General features: G+C 54.2%; 1 protein-coding gene across 1 annotated transcript in view; it reads left to right on the top strand.

Moving 5' to 3' along the window:
- FIGNL2 (fidgetin like 2) overlaps positions 1 to 22,301 on the top strand; it is a 31,893-nt gene extending 9,592 nt beyond the window's left edge. Inside the window, exon 2 of the mRNA XM_037744731.1 lies at positions 17,787 to 22,301. Coding sequence (XP_037600659.1) covers positions 17,798 to 19,759 — 1,962 coding nt within the window. The 5' untranslated portion in view covers positions 17,787 to 17,797 and the 3' untranslated portion in view covers positions 19,760 to 22,301. The remainder of the gene's footprint in view (positions 1 to 17,786) is intronic.
- The last annotated feature ends 2,218 nt before the right edge of the window (positions 22,302 to 24,519 follow it).

The following is a 24,519-nucleotide window of genomic DNA, read 5'->3' as shown; positions in this document are numbered from 1 at the left end:
AAATGCAAGCCATATTTTAAAAAAATAATTGCTGACAAAAAGTCATGAATATCATTAAAAAGTCCAGGTCATCCTCTCTCCAGTGGCCCTGTTCTTTCTACCAGGGAATGTTTTCTAAGGGAAGGGACTTTGGGAAGGAGCAGGTCGGGGTAGAGAGAGAGCAGCAGAGAGGGCTAGAGAGCTGCTTGCACCAGGGCTCACAGGCAGGGGCTGGCTAAACAGAGGAGGGAATGGGAACCCAGTTAACAAGTGATGTCACCTCTAAATCAGGCACTGGAGTGGCAAGGCAGAGGTTCCCGGGACATGCCTGAGGGCACCAGAGAGGAAGACACCAACAGCCTCAGAGAGAATGGGCTGATGTGACTGGAGGAGCTGGAAGGGCTGAGGCTGGAAGGAAGGACAGACCCATTTACCTCTGTTGCCAGGCTGAAGGGTTTCGCATCCTCTCTGTGCCTGGTAGGAGGCTGATTCTGTTGTAGAAGAAAGACAACCCTGGTAGCCATACAGAAGACAGATGAGGAGAGCAGAGAACAGAGGCAGAGTTCAGATGTGCGGCCAGCTGTGGTGGGGGACATGAAAGCTGTGGGTTATTTTAGAGAGTGTCAGCCTGACTTGATGACCAGCTGGATGAGTGGAGGCTGGAGAGACTGAGACACAGGGCGCCCAGGGGTTCCAGCCGCGCTGAACAGATGGAATCTGGAGAGAGAAGGTGGAGATGTTTTCCGTGGTCTCTGTGGACCCTCCTAGAGGGACCTACGATTCTCACCTGCATTCCTACGTCTCCTTTTAAGATTCTCAGGGACAGTGAAGAATGTGTTTGGGCACAGTGGGCTGTCAAGAGGGACCTGAAGCAGGGGCATGGAACCTTGCCTGCCAGTTTCTAAGTGGCAGAGGGTGGGCTGGGGGGGCAGTCAGAGCAGGGCCCTGGGGCTCCTCCATTAGCAGAGAGGAGAAGTTGGTGACAGATGTCCCAGGACACAGGTCAGAGCAGCCAGGGGTCAGGCGAGGACATCCTGGGAAGCTGTGGTTTGGGACTGCATTTTCTTTTTTCTTTTGAGATGGAGTTTCACTCTTGTTGCCCAGGCTGGAGTGCAGTGGCTTGATCTTGGCTCATCACAGTCTCTGCCTCCCGGGTTCAAGTGATTCTCCTGCCACAGCAGCCCGAGTATCTGGGATTACAGGCATGCGCCACCATGCCCAGTTAATTTTGTGTTTTTAGTAGAGACAGGGTTTCTCCATGTTAGTCAGCCTGGTCTCGAACTCCTGATCTCAGGTGATCCGCCCACCTCAGCTTCCCAAAGTGCTGGGATTACAGGTGTGAGCCACCTCACCTGGCCGAGACTGCATTTTCAGCGATGGTCAGCTGGTCAGAGCGGGACAGGGAACTCACTCCTGCAAGGCAGCGCTCTTCTGGGGCCCCACAGGCAGCTCCGGGGTTGTGTTCTCTCTTTCGAGTCCTCCGTCAAACCAGCGGGGTCCTTCTGGGCCTGGAGATCAGCCCCCGCCTCTTTCCTAGGCCGCTGCACCTGGCCAGTCTCTAGGAGCGAGTTGGGGCCTGCCCTGGGTCCTGCCGGGGTGGCCCCTCCAGCTAGTCATGACAGTTCCGCCTCTCCTTCACTGCCCTCAGGCCAGCCTGTGAGGGGGATGCTGCCTCTCCACTCCCCATTTCACAATGGAGGAAACAGATTGAGACACTGTCCCACATCTCAGAGGCTGACTCGAGCCAGTGATCACTCCTGCAATGCCTGCGTCATGGGAGGGAGGGAGGGCTTGCTGGAGTGGGCTCGGAGACCCCCCAGCCCTGGGTCAGTCTTTCAGGTTGCCCTTCAGACACCTGCCTTGCCCAGGTTACCAATGGGTCCAGGCTGTCTTGGGGTGGGGTACCTGGAGCAGCCAGTGAAGGGGAGGAAGGAGAGAAGGGGAGGAGTGTGTCTCACTGTAGAACAGGCTCACACCACAATCCCCCCGCAGCCTGCTGTGGGAACGGAATGAGACAATGGAGGCCCAGCTCCCAGCCCAGTGCGCAGTGGCCTCTGGGAAGCACAGAGACAGGCAGCCCTTACTCCTTTCTTCCCCCAGGGCCCAAGAGCTGACTCTGTCTCTGACCTGCTCCAACATAGCTTGCGTGCAGTGAGAAGCAGGGTGCAGCGAGGTGGTCAATTCCCAGCCCCAAAGACTTGCTTTCCCTGGCCTCCATGAACACTTCTGCTTCTTCTTCTCTCTCTTTTTTTTTTTTTTGAGACAGAGTTTCATTCTTGTTGCCCAGGCTGGAGTGCCGTGGCATGATTTCTACTCACTGCAACCTTCGCCTCCCGGGTTCAAGCGATTCTCCTGCCTCAGCCTCCTGAGTAGCTGGGACTACAGGCATGCACCATCACGCCTGGCTAATTTTTGTATTTTTAGTTTGGAAACATAGTTTCACCATGTTGGCCAGGATGGTCTTGATCTCTTGACCTCATGATTCACCCGCCTCGGCCTCCCAAAGTGCTGGGATTACAGGTGTGAGCCACCGTGCCTGGTCCCCATGAACACTTCTCGTGGCTCCTGCAGCTCACCTCAAATAGATGGGAGGGAGAAGGAAAATCAGCCTTGCTAATACTCCTGGAGGGTGTGACTGGCTGACAGCCTGGAGCCTCCCAGAGGTTCTATTTGGTTTAAAAGAGAATCCTTGTTAACCAAAATGGTTTTCTCTGGCTGAAACGGCAGGCAGCCTGACCAAGGGTAGCAAACAACACCTAGGCAAGAAGGAGGCACACTGTGTTTTCTTTGACTGCATGGACAAGGGTAATTTTCTCTCTACCACCTGTCTCCCAGAAGATGGGCTGGGGACAGAGAACCAGCCTAGAGTCACCTTGTGTTCCTGGATATTGCCTAGCTTTGGGGTGAGACCAGGCAATGGAAGGAAGGTGCTCTGAACATCCCAGGGCAGCTCCAGGGAAGGGAACAGAGAAAACGTGGAGGTGCTGTTGGGAAAGGGGGCCGGGCGGGCAGGGAGGAGAGGAGAGCTGGAAAAGTGATTAGCAGCTCTGATGAGGTTGGAGTCAGGCCTGGCGGCCCCAGGGCAACACCAGAGAAAAAAGGAGTTGTTATTCACAGAGGGTGGACAAAGATGGCTGCCTGACTGAGGGAGCCCCCAGCCCATCCCAAGGCAGCCACGCTGCAGGGGGTACCAGCAGGTCCCATGCCCTTGGTTTGGGCACCCCTTGTGGGGGTTGGGGGTGGGACTGAGTCTGCAGAGAAAACATCGGGAGCCTGCGTCCTGTGTCCAGTTCCCAGCTCCCCCGGACCTTCTTTGAGAGCCGGGGAGGCCCAGGAGCCACCCCCAACCTCCTGGGGTAGTAGATGGGCTGTTTGATCAGTGAGTGTGTAAATTGGGATTTTATGGATCGCTTATTCACGGCTGGAGCTGGGGCCCCCAAATTCCTCTGTGCCCCAGAATGCTTAATCTAGTCCTGAGCTTCCCCCTGAGAGGCAGAGGGGAGGAGAGCTCCCCACAGCCCCCCACCCCTCCTGCTGTGTCTCCTCCCAAGGCCCCAGGCTTTGTCAGTTGCAGCTTGAGCAGTTCAAATGTGCTAATACACTCCCTGGGGGCCACTGGACAGTGGGACTTACCCCTCAGTGCTGTGATTGGCCAGAGAGACCACAGGAGGGGGGTTCTGGCAGCAGCTGGGAGCGTGTGTCTGCGCACCCACCCGCCGGCATGTGCGCCTGTGTGTGGGGAGGGGGCTGGAGATGTCCACCCTACTCAGACCACTGGGCAGAGACAAAGGACCTTCATCTAGCGTGGGATGAGGATTAGGCCCACCAGCCATGTCCCTACCTGGTCAAGCTGGTTAGGGAGTCCACTGCCCACCTCTACATCCTCCTGTTACATTGTGACATGGTGGGGGCTTATTCAGTGTGTGTTGAATGGATGGATGGATGAGTGACCACCAGAGTGACTGCATTTCTAACTGGGGTGTGTCTGCTGGAATAATCCAGCACCAACAGAGATTCCTCCATCTCCCCTCAGGATTCCTAAGTATCCACTCCCTACCAGACATCAAGGCCGGACATGAGAGACTGGCCAGGCCTCGGGGGACACAGTGGTGACCCCCAGACTGTGTTACCACTTGGGAGTGCTTTCACTGTGGTCACGTTTCTCCTTCTCTGCCGGCCCCCATCTGTCCTTGGGATTGGATGAAGATGAGGATGGTGGGCGGGGTGGGGGAGGGGTGTTGAGCAGTTGATGGGGGAGGGCAGCGCGGCCCAAAGGTCAGATGACAAAGTGCCTTGTCCTGCTTTCCTCTCCTCCTCTTCAGCCTGTTCGTCCTCTCCTGAGGCAGGCCAGGCAGGCGGAGCTGGGGTGAAGGGAGTCGGCTTAGCTAGCCCATCCTCCCTCCCCTGGTTCTAGGGGAAGCACAAGTCCAGGGTAGCTGTAAACTGCCTGAGAATCCTAAGGAAAGAAGTCTGCAGGGTGCAGTGGCTCATGCCTGTAATCCCCGCACTTTGGGAGGCTGAGGCTGGTGGATCACCTGAGGTCAGGAGTTCGAGTCCAGCCTGGCCAACATGGTGAAACCCTGTTTCTACTAAAAATACAAAAATTAGCCGGGTATGATGGCATATGTCTGTAATCCCAGCTACTCAGGAGGCTGACGCAGGAGAATCGATCACTTGAACCCGGGAGGCGGAGGTTGTGATGAGTGGAGATCACGCCATGGCACTCCAGCCTGGGTGACCAGAATGAAACTCTGTCTCAAAAAAAAAAAAAAAAAAAAAAGAAGTCTAAATGCGAAGGAAGTCTACCTGAAGACCTTAAGAAGTGAGACTCCATGAAAAGAGTCTCTTTCAAGAGGAAGCTCCAGTTTTGCTAGATTAGGTGCCAGGAAGCACCCGGCCATGGACCTGAGCCCCAGCTGAGATTAGAGCAGCTCTGTCCCATAGAGCTTTCTGTGGTGATGGAAAGGTGCTGCGTCTGTGATGTCTACTGCGGTGGCCACCACCTCACATAGCTGTTGAACTTGTGGAATGTGGCTAGTACCACTGAGGAAGTAAAATGTTTATTTTATTAAATTTTAATGACTGTAAATTTAAATAGTTACATGGAGCTAGCGGCTGACATTGGACAGTGCAGGATTAGTGGCTGTGTTTGGGGCTGAGCCCAAGCTCTTGGGTGCAAGTGCCAATTCTGCCCCTTTTTGGCTGGTGGCCTTGGGCAGGACTCTTCCTGCCACACTGTGTTCCTTTCCCAGGTTGCTGGGCTGCCTGGAAGGGAAATGAGGTGTGGGCCATCTGCAGTTAGGGAGTCATCTGTTCCTTTGGGTGACTGGGCTGCCCTCAAGGGGTTGCGGACCACAGAGGAGATGAATATCCATGGACAGCATGGCAGCCACAGTAGGAAAGAAATGGTTGTAGGGAGCTCTAGACTTTGAGGCATCTAAGGAACTTACTTCGGGATGTCAGCCCAAGAAGGCTTCCTGGAAGAAGGGGTGGTGGGGGAGGGTTGAGCTGAGCCAGGGGATGGGTGGGGGGCTGTGCCTGAGAGCCTGGTCCTGGAGATCTGCTTGAGTCTGCAATGAGGACCCTGTGCTTGGCACCGGGCACCTTGGACAGCCTCACTGCCTCTAGGCTGGGGTAGGCAGGCACAGACATATGGTCTAAGTCCCGCTTCCCCTCTTACAGCTCGTATGACCTTGGGAGAGTCTCTTCCCACACTTGAGTCTCCATTTCCTCTTCTATAAAATGGGGAGAATAATGCCCATCTGGCAGGGACATTGTGAAGACAAAACCGATGGATGTCTGTGAAAATTCTTCGCAAACACTAGAAGCCTGGATGAAAGGGAAGGTTTATTCCTCAAGGGTGCTGGGCCCCTGGCCTGGCCTCTCAGAATGACAACAGATGGTCACAGCTTGGCTGTGGCCCTGACCGCAGACACGGGCAGGGAGTTCTGTGCTGTCCCTCCTGCCAGTGTGTGCGCACACACACATGGCCCAGATGGGGGCTGCTTGGCCAGCTTCTCCCAGGCTGACCTCCTGCTGTTTGGCATTTGACATATGAGGAGGCCAGGGCCAGAGCACACCCCTCACCACACCTCCCACCCCAGAGAGGAGCCAGACTGGCGGGGCAGCCTCAGCATCTCCAGGAAGCAGGATCCCGAGGGCCCTGATCTTTTTACCATGTGTCCAGCGGCCTTTGATGGGAATTCCAGCACCCCTTTGTCCTCTCCAACAGAGGCCTGATGTGTTGGGGGTAACAGAGAGAGATTTAAGTAGAAGGAGGCTATGTGGAGTCTCTAGGAGGCTGAGACGGGTGCTTTTGGGGGCTGGACACTTTCCTCTGGTGTTCATAGGTACAAACTCCCCTTCTGGAATTCCCCTAGCCATTCCTGAAGTGATTCTCTGGCTTCACCTCTTGTCACCCTCACCATCACATGTAGACTCAAATTCTGTCACCCTGATTGTTTTCTTTATTTTAACACAGGGGCCATTTTAAGCCTCTGGGCTCATCCATCTATCCATCCATCCATCCATCCATCCGTCCATCCATCTGTCCGTGCATCTGTTCATCTGTCCATCTGTCTGTCCATCCATCCATCCATGTGTCGATCTGTCCATCCATCCATCCTGTAGTCTATTGAGAACTTACTCTGTCCCAGGCGCTGCCCTAGGTGCTTGGAATATAACAGTGAACAAAGCAAAGTCCCTGCTCTCATGGAGCTTTTTAGTGGGTACACAGACAACAAAGCAACAAATAGGATTGTCCCCTTCAACATGCTGTTCCATAATTTGATGGATGAGTGTTATAGAGAACATCAGGTTGAAGGGGACACTGTCTGCTGAGACAACAGCTGAGCAGAGACCTGAAGCTAGGAAGTGTGTGAGCCCAGGGAAGTCATGTTCCAGGCAGGACAAAGGCATGGGCGCTGAGGTGGGAGGCAGCAGCTTGGTGGGAGGAGCTGTGGAGGCCAAGGTGTGGGAGAAAGGAGGGGCAGTGGCAGCAGGTGAGGCTGAGGAGTAATGGAAGCTGACCAGGGGGACCCTGTAGGTGAATGAGACAACATTGGCTTTTACTCTGAGTGAGATGGGAACACTGGAAGCTTTTGGCGGAAGAACGATTTATGGGACACGCTTTCAAGAGTTACACTGGCAGCTGTGTTAAGAGAGGACAGTATAGAAAGAGGGAGGTGAGATGGAAGTGAGGCCAGGCACGGGGGCTCATGACCGGAATCCCAGCACTTTGGGAGGTCAAGGAGGGAGGATTGCTTGAGCCCAGGAGCTCAAGACCAGCCTGGGCAACACAGTGAGACCCCCAACTCTACAAAAAAATTTTAAAAATTAGCTGAATATGGTGGCCCACCACACCGGTGGTCCCAACTACTTGGGAGGCTGAGGTAGGAAGATTGTTTGAGCCCAGGATGTCGCGGCTGTAGTGAGCTGTGATCATGCCACTGCACTCCAGGCTGAGCAGCAAAGTGAGACCCTGTCTCAAAAACACGAAACAAAAGAGAGAGAGAGAGGAGGTGCTGCTGTCATCCAGGTGAGAGCATCCCTGGAGGTGATGAGAAGTGGTGGCTTTTGGGGTAGATTTTGAAGCTAGGGCCAAAAACCTGATTTGCCGTTCTGATGAGTGAAAGAAAAGCTAAGGATGACCGCAGGGTTTCAGGTGGAGCCACTAGAAAGGACGCAGCTGCCATTTCCTGCAATGGGGAAGACTGAGGGAGGGCTAGGTTGTGGGTGTGGGAGCCAGAAACTTCATTTTTGGACATGTTAATTATGCCAATTAAATATTTCAGTGGAGGTGTCAGGAAGAAGGTTGAATAAAGTGCAGAGCGCAGGGCAGAAATCTCAGCTAGAGAACCATGTTTAGGAAACATCAGTACACAGGTGATGGTCAAAGCCAGGAGACGGGATGGGACCATGCATGGAATTACCATGGAGAGGGAAGAGACAGCTGTGGGACTGAGCCCTAGGTCCGCAGGGTTTAGAGGGGAGTGGGTGATGGAGGGCAGCAGAGATGCTGTGGGGGGAGGGGAGGGCAGCAGGGCCAGGAGAGTGCAGGGTCCTGGTTTTGCAAGAGGAGGGCTGAGCATCGGATGCAGCTGTGTGGGAATGAGGTAAAGGTAGTGGGATGTTGGGGGTAAATGCCTGCTGGGAAGGGGTTCAAGAGGGAATGGAAGGACAGGAATCAGAAACAGTAGCATAGACAAGGAAAAAGCAAGCAGAGGGAGAGAGAAGGTAGCTGGAGGGGGTTTAAGAAATTATTTTGGGTCCAGGCACGGTGGCTCATGCCTGTCATCCCAGCACTTTGTGAGGCTGAAGCAGGTGAATCACCTGAGGTCAGAGGTTCAAGACCAGCCTGGCCAACAAGAAGAAATCCTGTCTCTACTAAAATATCCCAAAATTAGCTGGGCGTGGTGAGAGGTGCCTGTAGTTCCAGCTACTGGGGAGGCTGAGGCCAGAGAGTCGCTTTAATCCAGGAGGTGGAGGTTGCAGTGAGCTGAGATCTTGACACTGCACTTCAGCCTGGGTGTCAGAGCAAGACTCTGTCTCAAAATAAAATAAATAAAATTAAAAAAAAAAAAAAGAGCCAGGTGTGGTGGCATGTGCCTGTGGTCCCCAGCTGCTGAAGACGCTGGGGTGAGAGGGATGCCTCAGCCTGGGAGGTGGAGGCTGCAGTGAGCTATGCGCACACCACTGCACTGTAGCCTGGGCAACAGAGCAAGACCTTGTCTCAAAAATCTATATCCATTTTGGGCTTTTTTTCCTAAAACAGGAAATATAACAGCATATTTGTAGCTGATGAGAATGATCCAGAAGAGGGAACGGGGCATGCAGGAGAAGGGGGAGCTGAGGGAACAATGTCTGTGAAAGAGGGTGTGACAGGTGCACAAGAGGGAGACAGCACGCAGCTCACCCATCCTCTATTCTTGTTGCCAAGCGGGACTTTCTCCAGCGTCCCCAGGAAGGCTGGGGGTCAGCTATAGCTGGAGTGGCCACAGAAGATGCAGGAAGGAGGCAGGCCTTGCTGCGGGCCTTGAAAGATGGGAGAGTTGGCAGGGGGAGGCCACCTCAGACGGGCCGGCTGTACAAGCAAGGCCTGCCTACGGGCCTGAATGGGCAGGAATGCTTTTTCTGGTTTTGTGTGGGTGGGGGGAGGGTTCCTTTAGTCCCTTAGGGGAAGGAAAGCTGGTGTGCATTGCATTCTTGGCTCTAAAGGGCCAGAGAGGCCTATGATGTTCACAGACAGTAGAGGACACGCAGAGATTCACTCCCACATTGGCCACGTGTCCTGACTATCCCCACTCCTCGAGCTCATGGCATGTGGCCCTCATCCTCATTTTCCCATGCCCTTCTGTTATCCCCTCTCTGCCAAGGAGTGCGCTCAGGGGCAGGGAAGGAGAGTGTTCGGATTTCATGCCCTTCTTGGGGGTGTGCTCCCCGCCTTGTATTTTTTTTTTTTTTTTGAGATGGAGTCTCACTCTTGTCACCAGGCTGGAGTGCAATGGTGTGATCTCGGCTCATTGCAACCTCCCCCTCCCAGGTTCAAGCAATTCTCCTGCCTCAGCCTCCCGAGTAGCTGGGATCACAGGTGCCTGCCAGCACGCCCAGCTAATTTTTTGCATTTTTTAGTAGAGATGGGGTTTCACCATGTTGGCCAGGCTGGTCTCGAACTCTGACCTCAGGTGATCTGTCCCCCTCAGTCTCCCAAAGTGTTGCCTGACACTGTTTTATTGCAAACAATACGTGCTTAACTGGAGTGCTGTGGGGAGTGGGTGCCAGCTCTCCCTGCTCAGCTCTGCTCCCTCCTTTTCTCCTGGAGCCTCCGAGCTGAGACCTACTGTCCCCCACATTCCCCATGCCAGCTGCAAAATGAATTCCTGACTCCCCAGCTATCTCTGAACCTCCAGCGTTCTCTCTTTTCCTCTTTGTTTCTTTTTTAGCTATAGGACCTTATTTTTTAAAAAATCTATCAACTACATTTATTCCTGTAATTCTTCATTTGCACAGAAAATCAACAGTTATCTCTGTTTGAAGGGTAATACAGGCTGAGTTCGGTGCTCACACCTGTAATCCCAGCATTTTGGGAGGCCAAGGCGGGTGGATTGCCTGAGCCCCAGCATGTGAGGCCAACCTGACAACATGGTGGAACTCCATCTCTACAAAAACAAACAAACACATCAGCCAGGCTTAATGATGTGTACCTGGCACCTGTGGTTCCAACTACTAAGGAGGCTGAGGTGGGAGGATGGCTTGACCCTGGGAGGTTGAGACTGTGGTAAGCCATGATCGCCCAGCCGCATTCCAGCCTCGGCAACAGAGTGAGACTCTGGCTCAGAAAAAACAGGGTAAAACAGTATTTTTATTAAAAAATGTTTTAAAATAAAAATGGGTATATTTATGGTATTCAAAATGATGGTTTGAAATATGTATATATTGTGGAATGGCTGAATTGAGCTAATTAACATATGCATTACCTCACATACTTATTTGTGGTGAGAACACCCAATCTCTCAGTAATTTTTTCTTTTTTCTGTTCTTTTTTTTTTTTTTTCGAGACGGAGTCTGGCTCATTTGCCCAAGCTGAAATGCAGTGGTGCGATCTCAGCTCACTGCAACCTCCACCTTCCATGTTCAAGCAATTCTCCTGCCTCAACCTCCCAAGTAGCTGGGAGTACAGGCGTGTGTCACCACACCCGGCTAATTTTTGTATTTTTAGTAGAGACGGAGTTTCACCATGTTGGCCATGCTGGTCTTGAACTCCTGACCTAGGTGATCTGCCTGCCTCGGCCTTTCAAAGTGGCAGGATTACAGGCATGAGCCATAGCAAAAGGCCTACTCTCAGTAATCTTCAAGTATATAATACACTTTTATGAACTCTAGTCACCATGTTGAACAACAGATCTCTTGAACTTATTCCTCCTAACTGAAATTTTGTCTTTTGACCGCCTTTACCTCAAACCTCTTTTTCCTTCTTCCTCTTTCCCATTGTCTTTCATCCTTTCTTTCTTTTTGCCCTCCCTCCTCCTTCCTCTCTCCTTCCCCCTCCCTCCTCCCCCCCACCCCCGCCAGTTCCTTCCTTCCTCCTTTTTTTCCTCCCTTCCCTTCCCTCTCTCCCTCCTTTCTGAGGAACCACTTCATCTTCTCTTCCCTGTTAGGTGATCAAGTCTGCAAGCATGGGTCCCAGTGTGGTCCGGTTTGCCTCTCAAGCTGGGAGTCATAGCTGGCACATGGTCGCTGGCACACTGAGGGTATCACAGAAGTGTCTAACAGCCGGAAGGCGGCAAGGCAGTGTACTTGTCAAACATGGGCTGCGGCCCTGGAAAGGAAGAGTCATGCAGCAGCCTGCCCACCACCCCCGGCATCCTCTGGCTCACACCTAAACAGGCATTGAACCCTACTCATGCTAGGCCCTGTGCTGGCTCCAGAGCATCCCCCAGGCAGGTTCTGGGAGCCCAGGTGTGCTGGGGGCTATTCTCTGGCCCAGAACTGGGGGAAGAGGTTCCCGTGTGGTAGGTGCCAGGGCTGTGGCAGGTGACCAGTCCTCCATTGTTACCCCTCCCTCTCCTCTCTTCTTGCACTAATGGGTTGGGGGGGGTGTTGGCATGAGGGGGAGGGCCTAGAGGAGGGGGCACAGTCCTGTTCAAGCTCTGCCAGGCAGCCAGAGACCCCCTGGGGCACCCGTTGTAAGCAGTAGACAAAAAGCCTGGGACAAAAGGCCTGTGGGAGCCTTGGTGAATAGATTAATGAGATTTCCATAAGGGAGGCCGACAATGGGATTCTCCCTTCCAGCCTCTTTGTTCCAGGCTGAGATAATGGAGCTCAGAGGAGGCTTGCCCCTTCTCCACACGGGCCTGGAGCCGGCTCACAGCTGCCCCTTCTTGCCTACCCTGCCCCCAGCCCAGATTGGTCCAATCCCTTCCCTCCCACATGAGTGACGGAATCCAGAAGCAGAGAATTTCTGGAAGATCTGGAAGGGACCTTAGGGGTCTCCTTCAGGGGCTGGAAGTGGGTGTTATGCTGTGTGGTTGGGGTTTCTTCCTTCCTCACCCTGTACAAATTTATTTCAGTGTTTCTAATGAGAAAGGAAGGTTGGAAATCTACCAATCTAAACCAACAGTCTTAATGGGCAGAAGAAGGAAGTGGAGCTTAGTGAGGTTAAGTGTCCTGGCCATGGTCACAGAGTGACAGCTCAGGGCATTTGCTGCCGCAGGAAGCCATGATGGGCTGGGGGGATACCTATGGCCTGCATTGGGCTCTGTGCATGGAGAACCTGTGCTCCACAGGGATGGGAGAGGCACCTGCAGGACCCGTGGGCAGCAGGACCACGGGGGAAATCATGCTTGAGTGTTCTGACCAGCTGTGAAGGCTGAATCATCCCCCATGGATCTTGGAAGACTTCCTAAAAAGGAGGGGAGGGGTTTTAGCAATGACTTTACTTTTCCATCCAATAGTTCTTTCTGTAACTATTTATTGATTGCCTGTGAGTTTGAAGGGCTGTGTCCTGTGGGTAGAGTCAAGTGGGGTTCCAGCTTGTCATGTGTACAGCAGCGCTTCACCCCAAGGTCTGCAGAGAAAGAGCTGCTTCAGGAACAGGACCTTGCTCCCCAAATTGGGAAGTTTCAGAGAGAGGGCGTTTTCTCCATAGAGTCCCAGGTACCATCTGGGAAGGCCACAAAACCCAAAATAAGGAACTGTGTGCCCAGCTAGGATGTGTCTGGTTATATGATGATAGCCCTTCACAGGGAAAGAGACAGCTCTATGAGCATGTTTTACCAGGCGAGGACACACATTCTCCTGTCCAGTCTGAAGGGTAAATACATAGCACCTGGGGCACAGCCACTGTTTCCACAGGCCCAGGAAGTGTGTTGGGGAGAGTAGGTGTGCAGTGTGGAATGGCCTCAGGCTTCTCTCTGACTGTAAGAACAAAGGCCTGGGCCACAGAGCCCCTGCAGGCAAGTGGTTCTGGGCCTGGGCTTTGAGTCCTGTCTCCACTCTGTCACAATCATGTGACCCTGAAGATTTGTTCATCTCTGTGCCTCAGTCCCCTCATCTGTAGACTGGGGATGACAGTAACAGTACTGATCTCAGAGCTGTCCCAAGGGCTGCATTAGAGATGTAAAACAGAACAGGCGCTGGTTCTGTCCCCAGTGCTTGAGTTTTGGGGAAATGTTGTAAGCACCAGCCCATCACATTAGAACTGGAAGGAACCTCTTTTCACAGAACATTCACCAAGTTTCCCCAACCCTAAGGGGAAATAACTTGTTTAGCATCACTCAGCAAGGTTGGGGCACTGCTTGGGTTAATTTGTAATTTGTGCCCCACACCTGTGTCCATTACATACATGATCTTTAAATCCTCACAGCCACTCAGCATGACGTATGTTATGCCCTTTAACAAATGGAAAAATTGGCTGGGCACAGTGGCTCATGCCTGTAATCCAAGCACTTTGGGAGGCTGAGACAGCTGGATCACCTGAAGCCAGGAGTTCAACACTAGCCTGGCTAACATGGTGAAACCCTGTCTCTACTAAAAAAAAAAAAATAATAATAAAAATAAAGTACAAATGGAGAAATTGAGGTTCAGCAAGAGCGAGGTCAGGCAACCTGCCAGGGTTACAGAGTGTGTGTCTGGGCCTGGATTCAAATTAGGTCTCGAGGATTCAAAGCCTACACTTTCCCCATGTCCTTGGGGCCTTTCCTCACCTCCAGCATCACTGATCGCTGGAGGGTGACTTGTGAACCTGGACAGGAAGCAGGGGGTCCCCATCCTGGGGAGATCCTTCCTGAGACCCCTGTGGGAGGCAAAGTGGCAGCAGGCCCAAGGTCTCTGTGTGAAAGCAAGAGGGCTGTAACTGGCCTGGGGGTGGGGGAGGGGAGACAGCATTTTCCACTTATGGTGGGCAAGGGGAGGAGGGCCTGGCAGGCCTGGGCCTCTCAAGAAGCACCCAAGTGAGATCACACTTTAAATGTGTGCGTGCCAGGCACATGCATGAACATAGGCACCTGTACCTGCGGCTGTGCACACCTATGCACATCCCTGGTGTGCACGTGCATATTGGGTGTGTACTCAGACTCACGTGAGACAGTATTCTGAGCCTGTGTGCAGATAAGGCAACCTCGCCCACTCTTCTCAAACTTCTGCGCTCTTCCTGCCCTTAGGTTGAGGCTGGTCCTTGGGTGGCTAAGTTCTTTCTCTTGGAAGGCGTTAAGAGGAAAACGTAGCGCTATGGAACTTAGTTTAGCAGAAGATGCTGACCTGGTGTCCTGCTTCCCGGTTAGACTATTGAAAGGATCTCTAGCAGATGCCATGTCCCTGCATCTAGACAATGATACCTTAAAGAAGGATGAAGAAGGAAAAAGGAATGAGCTGGTAGCTAGTGGGGAACCCAGCGTCAAAAGAGGTCATTTTGAAGATGGGACTGAATTAAACTAATTGTGGGGAGGGACCCAGTACCTAGATGGGGCCAAGGGCTGGGGTGGATGGACCCTGAGGCTTTCTGGGTACAAGATGGATATAGATGTAAAAGTAAAAAGAGGGCCAGAGGTAAGGGAGATTTACCCAATGATTTCATTTTTTGCCCTGGCTAAAATGGGAGGAAATTTACCTGGAGTGGAAGGGCCAGTATCTAAAGATTGAGGATCGAGATCAGGTGGTCTAGATGGAGTGTCATAGACAAGGTCCCCTCTCTGGAAGGGCTAGAGAGAGGGGCTGAGCCATGGAGTACAGGAGATATTGCAGGTATGAAACTGGGGTGGAGGACTGGAGGTGGCTTACTGGAGTCCATAGTTTCCGAGGTAGAGCAGTTCTCAGTGTTGGCCAGGGCCAGAGGATCCTCATTAGCGGGTGGAAGTTTGATTGAGGATTACTGAAGGACAGGCCAGGGGCTGGTGAGAGGGAGCCTGGCTCAAAAGTCTGGGGGGATGAGGGAGGGATGACATCACTGACAGCATTAGGAGCACGGGGGCTGGCAGGGGGAAGGAGATGTTGTTGGACAAGTCCAGGTCTGAGCCTTCTTCACTTACTGTGTTTGTGCCCTTTCCCCAGCTTGTCCAGTGTAATATGCTCAGGGTAAATGCTATCATCAAGGTCAAATATCTTTTTTCCATATTAAGTAAGGAAACAAAGCACAGAAAATAGTGAATAGAAAAAAAAAACAACCAGATTTGTGGTCTGGGTAGTAACACAATACTTGCATTTGTGTAACTTTTTTTGTTTTGAGACGGAGTCTCGCTCTCATTGCTCAGGCTGGAGTGCAGTGGTGCCATCTCAGCTTACTGCAACCTCCACCTCCCACGTTCAGGTGATTCTTGCCTCAGCCTCCCGAGTAGCTGGGATTACAAGTGCCCACCACTATGCCCAGCTAATTTTTGTATTTTTAGTAGAGACAGGGTTTTGCCATGTTGGCCAGGTTGGTCTTGAATTTCTCACCTCAGGTGATCTGCCAGCCCTGGCCTCCCAAAGTGCTGGGAATTACAGATGTGAGCCACCAGGCCAATAACTTTGATGTTACCTCCTAAGACTCTGCACCCAGAACCACTTATGATTTTTGATGTTTCAGGAAATTACCCTCTTTCACAGCAGGTAATGTCTCTGATCTTTGGAGAGCCTCCTCAGCAAGAGCTGGAGGGCTGCACATCTATCCCCAAGGACATCACACTCAGCTGTTAGTCTCTGTTCTCCCTCTTGCCTGGTGGCCAGCATCGCCTCTCGCATGGGGGCGGGACAACCTCAAGAACTCAGTCCCTTCCTTTTTAAACTTTACATCTATGGCTCATGCCTTCCCAGGGGAGTGGGGATGAGAGTAAATTACTTTCAAAGACTGTCTTCTGCCATTGATATCAGGTCACAGCCACATGAAGTAGAGAGCATCAACAGGAGTGGCGTGCTGTCAACAAGCTGCTGCTAGGAAGGCCAGCTGTGGAGAACTGGGCAGAGACCCGGTTACCTTCAGCCTCTTCTTCTATAAACACCCACTGTCAAAGCTCTGGTGACCCAATATTTCTTGATGTTCTCTACGGACTCGAAGCGTATGGTTACGTCGGTTGTGCACAACAGCTCTACTAACAGGGCACAATTCACAATTTCAGGGCAGCAGACACTAGATTTACAGCAGTTTTCCAGAAGGTGGCAGTAAAGTGCCTTGAGGAAGGGAACATGGCACGTGAGCTAGCACAGCCCTGGCTTTCTGAAGGCACTGTGCCCTGCACCTTTGAAGGTGCTGTTCTTGTGATTTGGGATGCCCTACTCACTTTGTCTGGTCGACCTGATCCCTCACCTTTCATGGTCCAGCAAAGGCACCACCTCCTTGGGATGTTCCCTGAGCCCCAGTGCCCTTGGTATATACCTCCATTTTGTCACTTCACAGAGGCCATTGTCTGTCTCCTCTACCTGGCTGAACCATCCTATTCACCTTTCAATCTTTCCCCATGCCTAGCAAAACACTTGGGATTTGCTCCCTAAAAATCTGTTGAAGAAAGAATACTGAACCCATGAGAATATGTGAACCTGTTAAGAAACTTACCAAAACCTGAGCTTTGAGAAACCATCATCAGCATCAGCTGTCTCTGGGTGTGCCATGGGCCTCTTAGCCTTTGAGATATTTCATCAGGCTGGCCCACAGGAACTACATGCCTAGGTAGAGCCATTGCCCAAGCCCCGGATCCCCTTTACCAGATTGTTTGGCTCATACTGGGAGGTGCTAAGGGACAGTATCAGGAACAGCCACGGAACATCTCTGCTGTGTTCACAGCATGGAGGGCAAGAAGGGGGTTGTTTATTACATCTCACAGGTCTGCTTCCCGAGGACCACGAAAAAAAGTTCTATGATCTTTAAGAGAGGAACACTTTTGCTTTTTTTAAGTATGGTGTTTTTTACTTTGACTACCTATCTCTCCCTCTTTATTGGCTACTGAGAAGCTTAGACACAAATTTGTGGCCCATATCCTATGATGTGCATTGTTGTGTATTAACTTTCCCCCGTCTTCTCCAGCATATGACCCATCTGTTCTACATATTTTTGTATTGTGGTGAGCCCTATTGGGAATGAAGCAGGTGGTAGCACCTGCCACAGGCACACAGCTATTACACGCAGCTGGGTCTGGAATCCAGGTGCTCTGACTTCATCAGGCAGAAGCTAAAACCAAGTGGGAAGGAAATGCATGCTCCTGGTCAGCCACTGAGGTTTACCATGGATAAGGTAGTGCTACACACCAGAATCTTTGATCTCAGGCCAGAGGGGGCCTTGGAATCCAGGAAAGGCTGAGGTGAACAGAGCATTTAGGAATAACAAACTTCTGGGTCACTAGGCCAGGGATTCCAGGCAGGCCTCATACATCTCTTTACATAACCCTGGTGCCTCTGTAGTGGCCAGCACACAGTGGGTGGGTGACAAACATCTGCTGCTGAGCTTCACTTGAGTCTGACTATTCCCAGGGCTGGGGTGTCCCACCCATTGTCCAATCCTTCACTAGAAAGTAAAGTCTGAAAGTAAGGATCACGTGGCCTACAGAGGCCATGACTGGAGCGGACAGGACAAAAATAATAACCATTGCCTACAAGGTGAAGTTAGGGCCAACCACATCGTTTCCAGACCCAATTGGGCGCTGAGAAAATAGTCTCAACTTTAATCATCGGACACAACGGGTATTTGGTCCCCAGAGGGAGGGCCCCAGGAGAGTGTAGCGGTAGGTGGTGGATGCCGGAAGCCCAGCCTGTCACAAGCCACCGTCTAGGCGGACTGGCCTAGCAGTGGCCCGCTGAGTCCTCAGCAGCTCGACGTCACCAGCCCTCTCGTCTCTTGCCCGCAGCTCTGTTGAAGATGCACTGGACACCGGAACACGCCCAGCCCCTCAACCAGTGGCCAGAGCAACACCTGGACGTCTCCTCCACCACCCCGTCGCCCGCCCACAAATTGGAGTTGCCCCCTGGCGGTCGCCAACGCTGCCACTACGCTTGGGCACACGACGACATATCCGCCCTCACTGCCTCCAACCTCCTAAAGCGCTATGCAGAGAAGTACTCGGGGGTCCTGGACTCTCCCTACGAGCGTCCCGCCCTGGGCGGCTACAGCGACGCCGCCTTCCTCAACGGCGCCAAAGGGGAACCCGAGCCCTGGTCAGGGCCGGAGCCACCCTACCCCTTGGCCTCACTCCACGAGGGCCTCCCAGGAACCAAGTCGGGAGGTGGGGGCGGTTCCGGGGCCCTGGGGAGCTCCCCAGTTTTAGCCGGGAACCTCCCTGAACCCCTCTACCCCGGCAATGCGTGCGGGGGCCCGTCGGCGGCGCCCGAGTACGCGCCGGGCTACGGCGGGGGGTACCTGGCGCCGGGCTACTGCGCCCAGACCGGCGCCGCGCTGCCCGCGCCGCCCCCTGCCGCGCTCCTGCAGCCCCCGCCGCCGCCCGGGTACGGGCCCTCAGCGCCGCTGTACAACTACCCCGCTGGGGGCTATGCGGTGCAGCCCGGCTACGGCGCGCTCCCGCCGCCCCCGGGGCCGCCCCCGGCCCCCTACCTGACCCCAGGCCTGCCCGCGCCCACGCCCCTGCCCGCACCCGCGCCGCCCGCCGCCTATGGCTTCCCCACGGCCGCGTCGGGCGCCGAGGCCGGACTGTCGCTGAAGCGCAAGGCCGCGGACGAGGGCTCCGAGGGCCGCTACCGCAAGTACGTGTACGAGCCAGCCAAGGCCCCGGCGGCCGACGGCGCCTCCTACTCAGCCGCCGACAACGGCGAGTGTCGAGGCAACGGGTTCCGGGCCAAGCCGCCGGGAGCCGCGGAGGAGGCGTCGGGCAAGTACGGTGGCGGCGTCCCCCTCAAGGTCCTGGGCTCCGCCGTGTACGGCCCGCAACTCGAATCCTTTGAAAAGTTCCCGGAGCGGGCCCCGGCTCCCCGTGGGGGCTTTGCCGTGCCGTCGGGGGAGCCTCCCAAAGGCGTGGACCCTGGGGCCCTGGAGCTGGTGACGAGCAAGATGGTGGACTGCGGGCCCCCAGTGCAGTGGGCGGATGTGGCGGGCCAGAGCGCGCTCAAGGCGGCGCTGGAGGAGGAGCTGGTGTGGCCCCTGCTCAGGCCGCCCGCCTACCCGGGCAGCCTGCGCCCGCCGCGGACGGTCCTGCTCTTTGGGCCGCGGGGCGCGGGCAAAGCGCTGCTGGGCCGCTGCCTCGCCACGCAACTGGGCGCCACGCTGCTGCGCCTGCGCGGTGCGACCCTGGCTGCGCCCGGCTCTGCAGAGGGCGCGCGCCTCCTCCAGGCCGCCTTTGCGGCCGCACGCTGCCGCCCGCCCTCAGTGCTCCTTATCAGCGAGCTAGACGCGCTGCTCCCCTCCCGGGACAACGGCGCGGCGGCAGGGGGCGCGCTGCAGGTGCCGCTCCTGGCCTGCCTGGATGGCGGCTGCGGCGCGGGGGCTGAAGGCGTGCTGGTCGTAGGCACCACCTGGCGGCCCGCGGCTCTGGACGAGGCGACCCGCCGGCGCTTCGCTCTCCGCTTCTACGTGGCGCTGCCCGACAGCCCTGCCCGCGGGCAGATCCTGCAGCGGGCGCTGGCCCAGCAGGGCTGCGCGCTCAGTGAGCGGGAGCTGGCAGCGCTGGTGCAGGGCACGCAGGGCTTCTCTGGTGGCGAGCTGGAGCAGCTGTGCCAGCAGGCCGCGGCCGGGGCGGGCGTCCCGGGGCTGCAGCGCCCCCTCTCCTACAAGGACCTGGAGGCGGCGCTGTCCAAGGTGGGCCCTAGGACCTCCGCCAAGGAACTGGACACGTTCGTGGAATGGGACAAAATGTATGGCTCCGGACACTGACGTCGCGCGGGAAGGCCGCGGGAGCCGCTGCTCCTCCGTCCCCGCCGCCTCGGCGTGGGAGGGTTGTCACTGACTAAACCTGGCTGGCAGGGGCCGGAATGGTGAATGTGGGGTGGGGGACAGGAGGGCTCTGTCGGTGGATTTTTTTTTTTTTTTTTTTTTTGTGGGAAGGAAATGCTTCTGCCAGGCAGATAGATGCCATATGCGCCGTGTACTCAGGTTTTTCCTATTTATTGTGGACTGGAAGCTCGCCATCTCCGCCCGCAGACCGGGCAGATCCGGCATGGGCTGGTACCCGGGGCCTTAGGAACTCCTGCTCTCTTGCCACAACGCTTTTGTCTCCTCGCTATCTGAATGGCACCCTCCTTCTCCCTCATTCTCTCCACCCCTTTCTCTGCATTCTCTTGGTTTTCTCTCCTTTGCTTTGTCACTTACACCCCTGCCCCCCATGCTGGCCCTGTTTCTCTCCTGCCCCTCCCTCCCTCTCTCCCTCCCTCCCCAGCTCTCCATCCCTCACCTTCTGTACTTCATTCTCCATCCCTGGCTCTCCAGCATCCCTGGGCCTCTTGGTCCCTGAGCTTTAATGCCTCTTTCTGCCTTCTGTTCTCATTTGGACTCCAGTGGCCCTTTGCAGGAGCTCTGGAGGCCCAGGGGCTGAGGAGGAGGGGAGGAGGGTTACCTCTTACCCATCTGAAACCTAGGGTCTAGGGATCAAGGAAAAAATTCCCCAAAGAAGGGAAGTTTTTTGTTTTTGAGGGGAGATCCCAGAAATGTAGCTTGTTTCATATTTTAGGCTTTTTATTTTTGTAAGATGTGTAGAATTTGCTGTTTTTATTTTGACAACTCAGGAAGAAACTGACCTCAGAAAGAATGTTAGACTTTGGCTGCTCTCCTCTGTGCCCTCTACTCCTGCCCTCGCCCCCGCCACTCCATTCAGGGGAGCAAATTCTCCCAGACACTCAAAAAAATGGGACTTATGGGGAAGGGGAGAGGAAGACCAGAGGCCTCAGTGAAACCCTAGCTATTCCTGGGCAGAAGCAGAATGTATTCCTAAGGGCTTCCTTCCCAGGGCCAAGGCCTAGGCATGAGTGTGGGGAGTGGGCTGTGGGGTTTGAGAGAGGGGAGGCCTTATTTCCCTCCTGCTGCTCCCCGCCCCCTCCCCCACTCCCACCCCTCCGCTGAGTGTTTTCTGTGAAGGGCTATCCAGAGTTAGGATGCCTTTGCCCAGGTACTTCCTGAGACCCAGAAAGTAGGCTGGGAGGGCCCAAATGTGAGGGTGACCTAAGCAGAAAGTCTCCAGAGAGGTCACATCACCTGGCCCCGCCTTGGCAGAGGTCCCCAATGACTTATGCTAGGAGAATTCCATCTGGGAAAACAGTCTGGCCACAAAATCAGCTACTGGACCTCAGCCGCCTCTGCGGGAGGCTCTGAGGAGGGATGAGCATCCCTTACTGAGGGGGCTCTGTGAGGAAACATGCCTCCCTCATTCCCCTGGAGTCCTAGGTCTGGACCTCCAGAGCTGGGAGAGGGGAGGGAGATGGACAGGGCATTTCCTTTGATCTGGGGGGTTTAGTCTCAGTCCTGCCTGAACTTTCCACCAGGCTTGGAGCCCTTCTCTCTGAGAACCACATTCCTCTCCTTCCCACCAATTTTCCCTTAGAGAGGCTTTAGCAGTTTGCTCCCCAGCCCACCCCAGCCCATTTCACAACTCTGATCTTTGGTCCAAAGTGGGGGACACGCCCTCCCCACCTCTTTTTCTCTCTCCCACCTCAGCCTCCCTTCCAGTTCCCTGCCCGCCCGTACATTTCCTACAGAGGCTACTGCCTCCCCTCCTGGCTGGGAGGGTGTCTGTGGGTGACGTTTCAGGGACCCTGGCACCCAGGGCCTGTGCTGGCTCTGTTTTCCCTGCTTCCCTTCCCCCTCTCTTTGGAGCCAGCCAGCTGCAGGGCGTGCCTCAGAAGCAGTGGGCTGCAGGATCACAGCTGCAGGCTGCAAAAGACCCTCGGAGGGAGCATGGAGTGAGGGGTTCTCTCTCAGGTGTGTATGTTTGGGGGGGTGGGGGGTGGAGGGTGTCAGGGAAGTTGGGGAGGGGATCCCAGCCTTCCCTTCAAGAGGCAGGCAGCTCTGGGAGGTGGAGTCCCCACTGCTTCCTCTACTAGGCTCCTCCTGTTCCCCAGGCTTGGGGATCTTTGCACAAGGACACCCCCCCAGCCTAGTGGTACCTACCTCATGGGCACTGGGGCAGGTAGGGGAAGGGCTGGTCCAGTTCTGGCAATGTTGGGGGGGCATACCAAAGAATCCAGGGGCAGGAAGTGGGGAGGGCAACTTCCAAGCTGGCCCCTCCCCCTTCTTCTACCCAGACTGGGGCTGGGATCCTCTCCTCCCACTGTAACCATTTCTACCTCATTTTGCTGCGTGTTGTACATGGACGTATTTATCTCCTGTCTGACGATGCTCTGCAGTTGTGGTCTGTCTACCTCAGAAGAGACTGTATTTTAAAAAAAGTATTACACAGTATTAAAGCGATGACATGTGGTTTGCAGAAGATTTCTTGGGGGTAGTGGGATGTGGGAGCCCTCTGGAAGATGTTCGGGCACCCAGCTCTGCTGATGTCCTGGGTGGGGTGTTCCTACTGTCCTCAGGAACAAGGAACAAGGACTCCTGTGACTCACTGTAACACAGTGAGTGCCTACAGGAATGGGCACTGAGGGTGGGGTGGGGGAGAGAAGCCCTGGGTAAGGGGCCCTCCTGCCTTTCTGAACTCTGACACTCAGCACTGGGGCAGACCTATCATATCCCCACAAAATAGCGGGGCAAGGAAGTGCTCACATGTTTGTTGAACGAGTGAAGAAATGAATGCATGGAGGAAGTGTGGGTTGCTGAAGAGGCGGGGGCATCCAGAACCTGCAGAAACCCTTATTGAATAGAGCTAGGGTTATACTTGTATTCCATTCTCAGTGGAGATAAAGTGGGCAGAGGGCAGGGTGTGGAGACAGTTCCAGTATTTCAGGTCACGTGGTGTCCTTTGTCTACCATCGCCCCATCCATCAGTCCCCTAACTCTATCTGTGACAGCTCATCATAACCTGGGAGACTGAACAATCTAGGAGGGAACACTTGCTGAAAAAGCTCTGTAGAGATGCCCATGAGAGATGTGGACCCACAACTGCTAGGTCCTTGAATACTCTAGGCAAGTTTGTTGAGCATGCCCAAGAGCACCAGGGGAGCAGTGCACCCAGGCTCCCTGCTATGGCTCACTGCACACTAACAGGAGGCAGGGTGAGCACCAGCGAGACCCTGCAAAGCAAAAAGGACACAAATGTGAGTGTGCCTGGAGGTGGGGGCTCTTAGGCACTGCCCCAGAGTCCAGTGACCACAAGCCCCTCTGCTCTTGGAGGTCCGGACCCACCTGCCCCCACTCCTCTCCTCTGTTTTGCACCTTACTATATGCAGACATCGGGCGTGGCACTGAGAATACAGAAGGGGTCAAGCACCGCTGCTGTTTCTGGAGAGTCCATGGTCTAGATGGGAAAAGCTCAAAAATGATCATTTAAAAATACAACTGGGCCGGGTGTGCTGGCTCATACCTGTAATCCCAACACTTTGGGAGCCTGAGGCAGGTAGATCACCTGTGGTTGGGAGTTCAAGACCAGCCTGACCAACATGGAGAAACCCCATCTCTACTAAAAATACAAAAATTAGCCGGGTGTGGTGGTGCATGTCTGTAATCCGAGCTACTCGGGGCTGAGGCAGGAGAATCACTTGAACCTGGGAGGTGGAGGTTGTGGTGAGCTGAGATCATGCCACTGCACTCCAGCCTGGGTAACAAGAGTGAAATTCTCTCAATAAATAAATAAATATAACTGGATAAAGCTACTGGGGGTGGAGGGCCACATCAAGTTAGTCTTTGTATTCACACACCTAGTGCAATTATCTGGTACACAGAAGACACTGAATAAATGTTTGTTGAATAAATCCTCTAATTTCCATATAAGTGCCCTGGTGGAGAATGCACAGGTTATGTCAAGAATGCCCAGAAATGGCTGGGGACGTGGTGGCTCACATCTGTAATCCCAGCACTTTGGGAGGCCAAGGATGATGAATCATTGAGGTCAGAAGTTCGAGACCAGCCTGGCCAATATGGTGAAATCCTGTCTCTACTAAAAATACAAAATTAGCTGGGCCTGGTGGTGCACGCCTGTAGTCCCAGCTACTCAGAAGATTGAAGCACGAGAATCACTTGAACCTGGGAGGCAGAGGTTGCAGTGAGCCAAGATCACATCGATGCATTCCAGCTTGGGTAACAGAGGGAGACTGATTCAAAAAAAAAAAAAAAAAGGAATGCCCAGAAAAGATTCCGACTTTGTGGTGGTGGTCTTGGTGGGGTGTCAGGAAAACTTCCTACACAGGAAGAGCGGGGGACAGCTGAGCAGAATATGGAGGCTGGAAACTGCATCATATGTGCTGTGCCATGAGCCGTGTGTTACAAGATAGTGAGGGCAGGAGTCAGAGGAGTGAGGCTGGAGGAATCAGTGGGGACCTCACCATGGAGGGCCTTCCATGCCCTGTTAGGAGCTGGAGCTCCATAATGAAGCCTTTGTGGGAGTTTAGACTGAGGACAGAACTGATTTGTAAGTTAAGAATTCACTTTACGGCCGGGCGCGGTGGCTCAAGCCTGTAATCCCAGCACTGTGGGAGGCCGAGGCGGGTGGATCACGAGGTCAAGAGATCGAGACCATCCTGGTCAACATGGTGAAACCC

Source organism: Cebus imitator, unplaced genomic scaffold (genome assembly GCF_001604975.1).
Source record: "Cebus imitator isolate Cc_AM_T3 unplaced genomic scaffold, Cebus_imitator-1.0 Scaffold181, whole genome shotgun sequence".
Lineage (NCBI taxonomy): Eukaryota > Metazoa > Chordata > Mammalia > Primates > Cebidae > Cebus > Cebus imitator.
The sequence above is the reverse complement of the archived record's forward strand: the minus strand, read 5'-3'. Positions and strand labels throughout refer to the sequence as shown.